General features: G+C 39.5%; 1 protein-coding gene across 8 annotated transcripts in view; it reads left to right on the top strand.

Moving 5' to 3' along the window:
- The window catches only part of SNX29 (sorting nexin 29), a 691,881-nt gene that overhangs the window by 73,377 nt on the left and 604,597 nt on the right, over window positions 1-13,907 (top strand). For all 8 annotated transcript variants that reach the window (XM_069086196.1, XM_069086188.1, XM_069086239.1 and 5 more), the window contains 2 exons: window positions 3,770-3,845; window positions 5,039-5,121. In XM_069086196.1, the coding sequence (XP_068942297.1) occupies window positions 3,770-3,845; window positions 5,039-5,121 (159 nt within the window). The remainder of the gene's footprint in view (window positions 1-3,769; window positions 3,846-5,038; window positions 5,122-13,907) is intronic.

Here is a 13,907-nt window from a genome sequence, read left to right as displayed (position 1 = left end):
TTGTGAACTTATCTTTAAAAACAACGAAAACAACTAATCCTACATTTACAATTATTTGAACTTTAAAGTTCAAATTATTAAATTAATTAGGTTAAAGGAAAAAAACCCTTCATCCTAGGTCTGTTTTGAATGTTACTCTGCTCCTTCAGAGCTATGCCGAAATCCTTGACTTGGCGTTATGTTGCCTGGCTCTGGATTTTTCTGGTCCTGGTCTCTTAAGTACTGACCACACTTGCTTTTTAAACTTTTTGCATATTGCCTTTGTCAAGGTTACCAGTTTAGGTGCTTAGGTATAGATAATTATCGTTTGCCTCTTTGTCGGTAAGCACAATGATTGCTTAGTCAGTCAACAAGCATTTTATTAAGTGTTTACTATGTTCCACATGCTGGGTTAAGCACTGTGGATACAAAAAAAGACAAACATAGTCCTTGTCCTTAAGGAACTTACATAAAACCAGATACATGCAAAGTATATCTGGAGTAGATAGAAGGCGATCTGAGAGTGGGAGCCACCAGCAACTGTGAAAGGCCTCCTGCAGAAGGTGGGATTTCAGAAGAGTCCTGAAGGGAGCTAGGGAAATTGAGTCAGGGTAGGAGGGTAAGCATTCCAGGCATCCAGGAACAGTCAGTGAGAAAGCATAGATATGGGAGATAGTGTATATGGGCGTTGTCCGGTTAGGCTAATGAGCTGGATCATAGAGTGTGTGGAGGAGAAGAAAGTGTGAAGGAGCCTGGAAAAGTAAGAAGGGCTCCGGTTGTGAAGGGCTTTAAATGCCAGCCAGAGGGCTTCGATTTTGATCGAGGAGGAAATAATAGGTAGGAGGGTGATTTGGTCAGACCTGCAGTTTAGGAATTCTACTTTGGCAGCACAGTGGAGTATGGATTGAAATCTGGGAGATCAGGGAGACCAATCAAGAGGCTCCTTTAGAAGGTCAGATGAGAGCTGATGGGGCTTGAACTTGTGTTAGTGGCTTTGTGAGAAAAGAAAAGGGGATATATGTGAGAAATGTTACGGAGGTAAAAACTGTTGTGAATTGACTGAGTGACCCCTGATCAAAACCAGTTTTAGCCATCTTGGTTAATGGTGACGTGGAGGCAGAAACTGTTACCCATTTCTTGTACACATTGGTAGTTCAGTGTATACAGTTGTAGGTGGGACCAACTCCTGATTCAGTAATTCCACGTGCCGAATGCTCTTTCTGCCAAACTCCTGCATGCCACATTAGACACAGATGAAGCAGTTACTGCTCCCAGAAGATTAAATTCTTTTGGGAGAAAAACATATAAACATATATTACAAGGAAAATTATAAGGAGACAGTGCAAACATTTGTGGGGATTAGGGAACGTTTCACCTATAAAATGACGTTTGAGTTGAGTCTTGAAGACAAAAGTCTAGATGAAGAGGGATTATTGCATTATAGGAATGAAGGCTGTCTCATGCAAAATTTATGCCTCAAGGTAGAAAATGGAGTAGAGAGTTTGAGAAATAGCTAGTATTCCAGTTTGGCTATAATATAGACTTAATGTAATAAGTCAGGACATGGAAGGAGGAGTCATATCAGCAGTGGGGTTTACCTATTATTCTGAGGAATGAGAATTTTATTCTACACGTCCGTGGGAAGTCACTAAGGGTTTTTCAAAAGTGGAATGTCCTGGTCACACTTGTTCCTTATGAAGACTCTTTTCCAGCTTTGAGAATGTTGGATCAGAGAAGGGAGAGTCCAAAAGCAGAGAGGACAATTAGGTGCCTAATAGAGTAGTCAAGGTCCGTGACTATCCGCTAGGCTGGTGACTGTGTCAGAGGGAAGTGGATGGATGAGGGATGTGTTATAAATATAGAAAGAATCTACCAGTCTGGCAAATGATTAGATATGTGTGATGAGGGAGAGGGAGAAGTCAGAGATTACTCTGAGATGTGAGATGATAGTATCCTCAAAGAAAGGGGATGTTTGGAGGAGGGGCAGGTTTACAAGAGGAAGATAATTAATTTAGACAAGTTGAATTTGAGATTTCTGTGGAACAACTTAATGGAGATAGACAGCAAGGAGTTGATGATGTGGGACTAGAGGTCAGGAGGCTTATTAGGACTAGATATACAGATTTTTATAGTCATCTATGAAGAGGTTATGGGATCTCCAGGGCAGAGCCTTGAGAGAAATATTGGGGGATGGGGGTGGGGGATGGAGAGGAGAAGAGAAATAAATGGTGATTCAACAAAGACTGAGAAGGAACATTTAGATAGGAGGAGCAGAAGCAAGAGAGCCATGTTTTGGAAGCCAAAGTAATTGAGAGGGTCTAGGAAATGGTGGTGAACAATATCAAAAGATATAGAAAGATCAAGGAGGATGACCACTGAGTTCATTGAATTCAGCAGTTAAGATACAGTTGGTAACCCTAGAAGGAACAGTTTTGGCCAACTGTTGGAGTTGGAAGCCAAATAGATTAAGAAACAAGGTCATGGGGGCTGCTTGTATAGATGACTCTTTCTGGAGTTTGACAGTGAAAGGAAGAGAGAGGTAGGACAGAACTTTGAGGGGATGGCAGGGGCCAGTGAGAATTTTTAAAGTATAAATAGATCTGATCATGGCGGTAGGGTTAAGGAAATTGACAGAGACGATAAATAGGAAGAGACATATAAAGGGGAAGAGTGAAAGAATGGATGGAAGAATTAATGAAGTTGTCTTAATATTCCTTAACAACTACCTTTATTTTTCAGCTTCACTGAACTATTATTTAACTATTTTGGATATCACTGTGAGATCTATTGGTTGTAGTACCAGTGAAAGTTGTGGCATATGGTCTATGCAATAAACATGCAGAGGCTGATTTATTCAAAGGTAATTTTTCTTGGAATGATACTTTAGCAGCCACAAATCTATTTATGAAAATCACTAATGTTCTTTCACTGCTGTATCTAGAATTTTATTTATGGCAACATTTCCAGTGAATGCCTCCTCAAAATGCAAATGAATTTGGGTATACTTTCTCTAAGACAAAGTTGAATGAACAAACAAACAAAAAAACTCCCCAAAGCCTTCCTTACTACCTTAATGGAACTTTAGATATAGACCAGGTAATGTTCATGAATTAGACTGTACTGCCCTCCAGTGCTGGTTTTACATCCTCGCAGATGGGAACCGAGTTGCAGTATGGTGTGTCTTGATATCAGCAGGCCGTATTTGCTAGTTGCTGAACGACGTTGACTGGATTATAATTTTTGATGACTCCACAGTCCTCACAATTGACCCTAAATGGCTTTTTACTCCTAATAGGGATACAGGCAGTCTCTGGGTGGGAACAATTCACAGTTCGGGTTAGAGATGAGTTTTGCCACTTACTTTAATGGACACAGTTAAATCTAAGATTATAGATTTTTTTTTAAAATTTGGACCTGTGAAATCATTGATACAGGGACATTCCAGTGAAGGAACTTTCTTTGCCAATGTAGATTTCCAACTGTTGTGTAATTTATAGCTTTAGAGGATTCCCTAGGGTACTGAGAGTTTAAGTGACCTGCTTAGGGTCACACAGTCCATATGTGTCAGAGATGTAACTTAACTCAGGTCTTTCTCCCCCAGGTGAGCTCATTTTCCATTATTCTAGGATCTTTTATAGATATAAAAATGAAAATGGGCAGCAAATAAAATGCCATGTGTAAATGAAACAAGAAATAAGCCAGCCTTTTCAGTAAATGAGCAGATGATTATTTTGCTTCCATGCATTGTTTGATTTAAATCTTGACAAATCCTGATTGATTTGTTCTACAGATGCCACCTTAAATAACCTGGAGAATGGCAGTGGACCCCAGAGCAGCATTCTCACTGGGCCTGAACTTCAATACAGGTTCATATAAAAAAATTAGCTTTCTTTGGGATTAAAATCAATATAGTATTATGAAGGTGTTTTACTTTTCTTAGATTAAAGGCTAACTTATTCATTTCTTTATGTAAGTGAAAGGATGTTTGATTTATTTTCCTCCTGACTCTCCCTCTTGTCCTTTCCCCATCTCTCCCTTGATTGCTCTCCTTATGGTTATTAAATTATCTTCATCCAAGGAATATACAAACCTTTTTTTTTCTGTTGGGAGTCCTTCATACTATTCACATAACCCACTTTTGGTTCCAGTTTCTCTCACAGTAGTCATGTCTTACTATAAGTATGATAGATAGCATTGTGGACAGGCTTAGCAAAATAATGGATAGACTTAGGACAGAAGGGAGTTCTTGTGACCTGTGTATGACTATTATAGAGTAGCATAGATTTGGATATTAATCAGCCATTGCACCTTTTAAATAAATGGCATGTTGACAACATATTTGAATAGGTAAAATACAGAACTAGGTGTTGGGAAATAAATATTGGTTCTAATTACTGACTTCTAAGCGATAGATTGTTTTTGAAACCTTAGTAAGTTATCTAACTACTTTGGTTTATAGTTTCTCTTATCAGTACAGTATTTTTGAGGATTTTCCCTCTAGAAGTGTAATAATAACAATAATAATAATAGCTAACATTTATATAACATTTATTATAAAATGCTTTAGATACATTATCTCATTTGAATCTTATAAAACCTTGTGTGGTAGGTAGTACGAATAATATTATCACCATTTTACAGATGAAGAAACAGAAACTTAGCAGGGTCAGGTGATTTGCCCCAAGTCATAAAACTAATAAATGACAGAGGCAAGGTCTGAAATCCAGGTAATTTGACTTAAAAGTCTGGGGATCTTTCTACTGCCGGAGCATAGACAAAATAAGTGAGAAGGCATTGTGCTCCAAAGTATTATTATTGTCTTCATTGATACTTTTATTTTTAGAACTAAGTGACTTGTTTGCATTTCATTGGCTGTCATATTAGCTGGGATGGGTATCATTAAATATTTTTGTTTATCTGAATCTTCTTCCTCAACTAATATGTACCACTTGGTATTTGAATAGACTTCCATCTTCTTAATAGTCTTCGAGGTTTAGATTTTGTATTGAATTCTACAATATTAGAATTTAACATTGCTCTCTCTTTTAAAAAAATTCAGCGTGGAAGCCAGTCCTCCAGTCCAAGGGAGTCCTTTAAACAGCCTCTTGCCTTCCACACCTGTGCCAGAATCAATGACAATTAGTAAGTATTTTCTGAATTATTTACGCTGGAAGTGGATAGCCTGTCAGTCCTACCAAATTGCCTTGTTTTTGTACTTTTTCTGAGTTTTCATACTTAGTTTGAAGTATATTCAATTAGTTAACAAGCATTTATTAAGTGTTTATCTTGTGCTTATTTTTTTTTTTTAAGCAATCAGGGTTAAGTAACTTGCTCAAGGTTACACGGCCAGTTATTTCTGGGTGTGGTGCTGAGTGTCTGAGCCCGGGATTCGATCTCCAGGTCGTCCCAACACTGGAGCCGGTGCTCTTACTCGCTGTGCTACCTGGCCGCCCCCTATCTTGTGCTTATTGCTGGAGTATAAAAGTAAGACTGAAACTGTTCCAGCTCTCAAGGAGCTTACTTACATTCTAAGATGAAATATACGTACATACGTATATCCATAATATATATATAGTGTAGGATTGGATTAGGAAAGAAAGGCTTCTTGAAGAAAGTGGCACTTGAATGTAGTCTTGAAGGAAACCAGTTATTTCAAAGGGTAGAGGTGAGGAGGGAGTGTATTCCAGGCATCAGAGACAGCTGATGCAAAGACAGGCATGGAGATTGGAGATGGAGGAGCATATGTGTGGCACACTAAGAACAGGCCATCATGTTTGAATTGCAGGAAGTGTGGTGGAATCATATGTAAAAAGCCTGGAAAGGTGGGACTGAATCACATGGTGAAATTTTAAATACCAAACAGGTGATGAGAGATATCTTAATAGCAATAGGGAGACTGTGGTTGACATTATCAGACTTGTTCTTTAGGAAGATCACTTTGCTGGCTCTGAGGATGAGGGAATAGGAAGAGGAAATGCTTGAGATAGAGACCAAACAGGCAGGTGAGAGGTGATTAGAACCTGAACTAGTGTGGGAGTTGTCTGAGTGGAGAGTAGGGCACATATATGAAGGGTGTCATGGAGATAGAAATGACAAGATTTGGCAGCTGATTGAATGTATGGGGTGAGAGTAAAGATTTCAGGATAGCATTAAAGTTGCAAAGCTGTAATGATGGCATAGTAATAGGGAAATTTAGAAGAGGGGTGGGTTTAGGGTGAAAGATAATTAATTCTGTTTTAGACATATTGAGTTACATACCTATGGAAAATATCTAATAATCAAGTGGTATTGCAGGGATGGAGCTTAGGAATAGACTGGGGCTAGATATATAGATCTGAGAATTATCTTCAGAGAGAGGGTAATTGAATTCAGGGGAGCTGATGAGAGCAACAAATGAGGTTACATAGAAGAGAGCCCAAGACAGAACTTTGGGGTTCAGTTACGTGGATGAGTAATCAGCAAAGGAAACTGAGAAGCAATTCAGACAGATTGGAAGAGAACCAAAAGAGAGCAGTGTTAGTAAAATTCCGAGGGGTAAGAGTGGCCAGGGGAAGAGAATGGTCAACAATTTCAAATCCTGAAGAGAGATCAAGAAGGATGAACATTGAGAAAAGGTGATTTGTTTTGGCGATTAAGAGATCATTAGTAACTTTGAACATATTAGTTTCACCTGAGGCAGGAGTTTTGAAGTCAGATTATAGGTGGTCGAGAAGGGGAGAGAAAGGAAAATGGAAGCACCCAGTGTAGAAGGCATTTTCAGGTAGTTACTTTGGGAAGGGAGAAAAGATATAAGATGGTAGTTTGCAGGAATAATGGAATCTAGCCAGGGATTTTTAGTTTTTAGTTCTTTTTTTTTTTTTGCTTTTTGGAGGTCAGTTGGGGTTAAGTGACTTGCCCAAGGTCACATGGATAGTTTTTGTGTTAAGTGTCAGAGGCCAGATTTGAACTCAGGTCCTCCTGACTCCAGCGGCTGTGCTCTATTCACTGCACCACCTAACCACCCCAAAGCCAGGGCTTTTTAAAGATAAAGGAGATTTGGGTGTGATTATAGGCAGGAAGGAAGGAACCAGTACACACAGACTGTGGAAGAGAGGGAGAAAGGAGAATATTGAGAGGGCAGTTAGCTGGAGAAGAGTCAAGGGCAGATGTGGCACCTTTGGCCTTGGGAAGTAGAATGTCCATTTCTTTATGAGAGCCTGAAGGAAAGGAGAAAATGGTGAATGGAGTTCTCAGTAGGTGTTTGAGAGGAGGAGGAGGAAGAGGAGTGATTGTGAGATAAAGAGGAGGGAAAAAGAGGCAGCTCCCCATAAATTGCCTTTCTTTTATCCATAAAGTGTGAGGCAGATACCTCAGATGAGAGGGTTTAGGGACAGGGGTGCTGTGAAATGCTTGAGGAGAAAATTCGTCTTGCTTCAGTGAGATCTCAGTTAAGACTCAATAACATTAGTTTGCAACAAGAACAATCAACATGGTTGTGTGACTTCTAGCTTTGTTTAGCAATATTAGCTAAGTTTAGCAGACGTAGGAGCAGAGGAGGGAGAAGGTTGAGGTTTGGCAAGGCATGAGATTTTTTTTTCCTTTTTGCTTTGAGGGAGCATCTATATATATATATATATATTTTTTTTTTTAATCTAATTTAATTTTGTCATTTAACAGAATTTTGTATTTTGCTCCTACCTCCTGCCTTTGGGGAAAAAAAGAACAAAACCTTTGTAACAAATATGCAATAATCAAACAAAACAAATTCCTGCATTGGCCATGTCCAAAAAATAAATGTCTCCATCTATTTCCTGACTCCATTACGTATCAGAAGATAGACAGCATATTTCACTATCCATCCTCTCCAAATATAGCTTGTCATTATGTTGGTGAGAGTTCTTAAATTTTTCAAAGTTATTTGTCTTTGCATTGTTGTTGTACAAATTATTTTCTTGGTTCTATTCATTTTATTTTTCATTATTTCATATAAGCCTTCCCAGCTTTTTTTGAAACAGTCCCTCTGAAATGATGTCTTCATAATTTCTTATAGAACAATAGTATTCCATTACATTCATGTCCCGTAATTTGTTCAGCCTTTCCCCAGTTGAAGGTTATCTTCTAGTTTCCAGTTCTTTGCCACTACAAAAAGAGTTAATATAAATATAGGGTATTCCAAAAGTCTTAGTGCCGTTCTAAGCTTTAATTGTTTAAAATGTCACTAAGCCTTTTGGAACACCCTATATTTTTGTATATATGAATCTTTTTTCTTTTTGTTTGATTTCTTTGGGGTATAGGCCTAGTGGTGGTAGTGTTGAGTCAAAGCGTGTGCAGTTTAGTAACTTTTTGGGCATAATGCCAAATGGCTTTCCACAACAAATGGATTCACAGCTCCAATAACAGTGCATGAATCCTGCAGCTTCTCCAACATTTGTCATTTTCATCAACTTTGCAAATACAGTGGAAGTACAACCTTCCAGTCGCTTTAATTTTTATTTCTTTAATTATTAGGAAATGGCATATTGCTCCAGTATTTTTCCCAGAAAAACCCCAAATGAGGTCATGAAGAGTTGAACATAATTGAAATGACTGAACAACACCAAATTATTAGTTATTTGGACTACTTTTTCATATGCCTATTGATAGCTTGGATTTCTTCCTCTGAAAACTGCCTGTGTATTTACTTACACCATTTAATAGTTGGGGAATATCTTTTATTCTTATTAATTTGTGTTGCTTTTAAGACATAAAGTTTGCTAGAAGAGTAGGGCCAAGGATTCTGGAACAGAAGAGGATATAGAGTTGAACGGCTTCACTAATAGTCTAGTTTGGGAAGGGAAGATAAGGTGGACCCACAACAAGGGTGATGACCCTGCAAAGGACTGAGAGGTGCAGAAATTATAGGTCACGGGAGGATAAAGATTAGGTTTGAGAGAAGAGTAAGGCACATGGAGAGATGACTGGACATAGTGATCATGTAAAGCATTTTCAGGTTTTATGGGTCCATGTGGGTGATGGAGAGATCATGGCTATGACCATTCCTGGAGTCATGGAATAGACTTAGCAAAGTGAGAAGTTGGAAGATTTGGGTATCTGAAAGAGCATTTATTTTGAACCTATATATTGAGGTCACGTAGGAGGGAAGTATAATTTGGGGGGGTGGGGAGATCGTGATCCAGGCGCTCAACTCATTGAGAAAGGAGGGAAAATATTCTGAAGGCCGGTAGGTAACAATCCATAGGTGGATTGGGGGATAAATTTGGATGAAGAAACCTCAGGATAATGGCGGTATAGAATTCGGAGGTTGCAGTAGAGTATTCCAATTCCACCTATGGTCCTAGCAATTTGGAGAATACATAGATGCTAACAGTACTGGAAGGGAAGGGCTAGGAGGTAGGGTCACCTGAGAGGAGCCAACTTTCAGTGACAACTGGAAGTTGGAAGGAGCGTGAGAGGAGGAAGCCTAGAATGAAGGGAAGTTTACTTATTATAGAGTGGGAATTCCAGGGGACATAGGAAAAAGGGTTGGAAGATATGGCGTGCAACCGTGAGGGAGGTATGGGGCTAAAGGGTCTGGGAATACAAGAGTCGTTGTCTGGGATTGGAGAATGGGGCTTGTTCTTTGGGAGTCTGAGATTCATTATAATACCGGTATCCCTTCCATATCACAACTTTCCCCAGTCAAGTTTTGATATATCACGGTTGGCATAAGAAATTAAATGGTAAGTTTTTGGGAGTTTTGCAGAAGTTGCAGACAACACACTATAAAGCCAAGCACGAGCAGCTTTCCAGAGGACTGTTACTGTGAACAGCTTTAAGGTTCTGATTACATAGTATAGTGAACTCTCTATTTATTCAGCAGTAAATTAAAGCAAAACATTCACAGAAACCAAAGTACGGCATTCACAATGTTATAACATGACAACTCATCACTAAAGGGGCCACATAGTTTTCACCAAAGTGGCCACATAGTTTTAAGCAAAAGATATCACTCAGTAAATCCTTAACTCAATCATCCTTAAGGAACAAGCCTTGTTAAGGGACACAAAGCACAAAGGTCAAAGTTATCCACCCCAGGTCACATTGTCTTAATCTCTCAGTCAAAAAGTCTTCTTTCTTCTTGACTGGAGATTAGTTTCCAATCATCCTTAACTCAGTCATCCTTAAGAGGTGCAAGGTACAGAGTACAAAGTTCTCCCACCCCTAGACCCCAGTACATCATGATCTTCTCAGTCAGCATTAAGTACCCAAGGAGACCTCTTTTCATCTTGACTCAAGGTTGGCTCTCAAATTCCATGGTTCTTCTTCCATGGGTCCAGCTCCTGCCTGAATCTACCCAGCTATAACCTGGATTCAGAGGTAGGAGACTCTCAGCTCCTCATCCACTTCCTCTTCTAGTTCCTTGTCCAGTTCCATATTGAAGTTCACAGTGTCCAGTCCACCTCAAGTCCTTCACAGTTTCTATTTCTGGGAAGACAAAGCTCAACAGAGCCAAAACAATATTCATACACATTGTTGCTGGCACCACCATCGATTCACTGTCTGCCTGTGAAGTCAAAACAGACCCACAAATAAAGGTCTGAGAACTCAACACAAATTGGCAGTACAGTCCCAGGACCTGCGAATCCCTCCTCCAGGACTTCTGTAAACAGACAATAGGAAAATCCTCTTTCAGGGCTTCTAGTAAGGTTCCAGGGCTTCTTTACAAAGTATCACAAACAAAAATCAACACAAACAGAACAGAGTGCCTGGCCACCACAAAGTTTTCTCAGCTCTGCCACCGCAAGTGTTCTCGTCTCAGTTCTGCTCTTTCCCAGCTTGGGCTTCTCCCTATATATGGATATTAGCTCCTCCCTGTTCTGCCCCTTCCTGTTGCATGAGCAACAGGGGTTCACAAATTTGGGGTTCACAAGTTCTGTTTCTTAACAAAGACTTGATATAAATCATGGACAAGGCTTAAAAGAAACTTAAACTAAAACAAGGTGCTAAATAATTAAATAGCTGAAACAAGGCACTAAGTACTTCTTTGCTTGCCATCATACACGTGAAAGCCAGCAGATGACACAGAAAAATTCTAGAAACTAAAAAACGCATAAAATATATGTATAGTATTGTATGACATCAACATATTTAATCTTAATACCATTATAATTCACATTTCTTGTCTGGTACAAAGGGAGAGCCAAAAAATTTTATGTTGGATTTTTCATATCAGGGGGACACCGTGGTCCTAATCCCCATGATGTGGAAGGAGTGATTCTGTCTTCATTTTACACATGAGAAAGGCAAGGCTCCTAAAGATAAATGGATTTCCCCAAGGTCATAAAGTTATTAAGTCGTGGAGCCAAAACTGGAACTCAGCTTACTTAAGTCCCAGCCCTAGTGAGCTTGGGAATTTACTTACTGTTGGGGAATAAGTCCAGGCAGAGATCCAGTGACCTGGAGGAGGTCAGTTGAGGATCACCATCTGATCTTGCCTTGTGATCTTCTTATCTTTATTCCTGGTGGTCTGAGTTCCTGTGGAATGCCTGTGCTGTCCTGGCAGGGGCAGCACCGGGGAGCTCACCCCCAGAAGGTATGCCTGTGCCCTGATATAAGGAGCAGTAGCCATGGTGGCCTAAGCCAGGTAACCAGGGGGTGACACGCACATTTCAGAGGAGTATTGAGATCATGACTTTTGGATTTATTTTCTTTGTTATAGTTATAGAAAGTATTACTTCAATTAATTTTGCCACCTAAAATTTGTTATTTTAGGTGTCATTTAGTAAATAAACACAGAGCTCAAACATTAGATGAGGATTGTAAAGGGAAGTGGTAGACTGGGACATAGATCCACATATAATATTCTCACACCCTTATTTTTCATACACAAAGTATCAATAAATTTTCCTCTTCTTTCACTCTACAGCTGTTTCAGTGCATAGTTACAGCCTTCTTGGCTTGGAAAATAATGATGACCCTGGTTTATGCAGTTTGTTTAAGGATGGCTCCCTAACAGTTGGATGCTACTAGGGTCAGGCTTGGAGGCTTTTTCTATTTTCTTTTACAGTTTCCAAGAATTATAAACTTATTCTTACTTGATGTCTTTGACAAGTAAGAACATAGCTAGATTTTTAGACTCCAGTGTCTCAAGAAAAATGTCAGTTCATTCTCTCTGCCTTATTTTAAACTTGTACTCTGTTCCACTTGACAAGGTAGATTTATAAACCACTGGTCTTAAAGGCTACCTTTAGGGATGGTGGCTATCTGTCCCTCTCACATCTTTTAGAATAGGATATATTTGCTAAGAGATTCAGATTCTTAGAAATTTTGAGTGCAGACTGGTTTTGGCTTAATTTCCCACACCTCCTTCCTGTGGCACATTGAGATAAAAATATGAGCAGACCTATTTGGGTGTCTGATGTGTCCTGAGAATGATCCAAATTCAGATTTGAATCTCTTCCCAGTATGTAAAGCACATGGAATTTCAGATTAGACAAAAACTCACTTACAGTAACCACAGAATCATCTAACAGAGAAGAACTGATCTATTCTGATAAATATTTTCAGCTCTTCTCAAGAGTGCTAAATGTTTAGGCAGATCATACAAGGTTACTCCTGTGGATTCTTTTAATCCATAAGTAGCCAGGCTTTCTGAAACTATAATTCTGAGGTTTAGTTTCTTTAAGCACAGAAAATTGCACTGTAATTGACAAGGCCACTTTGCTGGCTCCTTTCCCTCCCCTCTTAGAAGCCCCTTCTCTCTTGCATTTGATTTTAATAGCTAAGAGTTGGTACTTATATGGTATTTCAAAATTTGCACAATGCTTTACAGACACCTCATTTTATTCTCATAATAACCCTGGGAGGTAGGTGTGTTCCCTTGAACCCAACTTAACCTGTTTTTTTGAGTTACCATATTTTCCAAAAGCACTGGACCTGGGGTATGTAGGAGGCCCTGAATGAGTCAAGGATAAAGCCTACCCTGAGCTGACCTAATTTGTTATTTGCACCTTTAGCCTGGCTCTCAGTGTATCCTTGAGGGTCGAATCAACTACAAGACAGTCAATAGTTAGTGTGCACCAGACTGATAAACTGTTTGAGCAGCCGCTGGGACCCTTGTAGAAGAGCAGACCGTCATATCTTCATGGTCTAGTAGTGCTGCTTTGGCCACCCTCCGTACTCCTGTTCCATCTTTTCCTTTCCTTCCTCCTACCATGCTATTCCCCTTTGGGAGGGGATTGCCCTCTGCTCGTCTGAGATAGGCCTCCTTTTTGTAGCTCATCAGTCATCAAGCTTCTGTCTGGATTGTGAACTCCGTATTAGCTTTAGGAGTTCCACAGTCATATACATTTCTTTTGTAATAAATAGTTTCAACACGTCTCATGAACTTGTGATTTTTTTTTTGGGGGGGGTAACAGTTGCTATTATTATTCCCATTAGATAGATGATGATCCTGAGACAAGCAGAGGTTAAATGACCTGTCCAGGGCTAGTAAGTGTCTGAGGCTAGATTTGATCTCAGGTTGTCCTTGCTCCGGGCCCAGCACTCTATTTACTGTACCACCTCTTTGCCTCTATGAAGTCACTCTCTTCACTGGGGACTTTTTTTTGTACAGTCCTTATTTCTATTCAAATAAAGATTACCCATTCCTCTTTCTACTACTTCTCCCTTGTGCTGTGTTTCTCGACCCTTTTATAGGATCAGCTAGGTGACACAGTGGATAGAGTATTGGGACTAGAATCAGGAAAACCTGAGTTCAAATCCAGCCTCAGATACTTACCAACTGTGTGATCCTGGACAAGTCACTGAGAATCATCAGTTTCATCTACAATAAAATGCAGATAATAATAGCTTCTACCTCTCAGGGTTGTTGTGAGGATCAAATGGGATAATATTTGTAAAGCACTTAGTGTGCCTGAAACATAGTGGGTACTTAATAAATGCTGATTTCCTTCCTTCCTTCCTTCCTT

Source organism: Petaurus breviceps, unplaced genomic scaffold (assembly GCF_028583685.1).
Source record: "Petaurus breviceps papuanus isolate PSGF00001 unplaced genomic scaffold, PetGlider_PUasm1.0 118, whole genome shotgun sequence".
In the NCBI taxonomy this organism is placed as follows: domain Eukaryota; kingdom Metazoa; phylum Chordata; class Mammalia; order Diprotodontia; family Petauridae; genus Petaurus; species Petaurus breviceps.
Note: the sequence above shows the minus strand (reverse complement) of the source record. Positions and strands in the feature narration are given on the sequence as shown.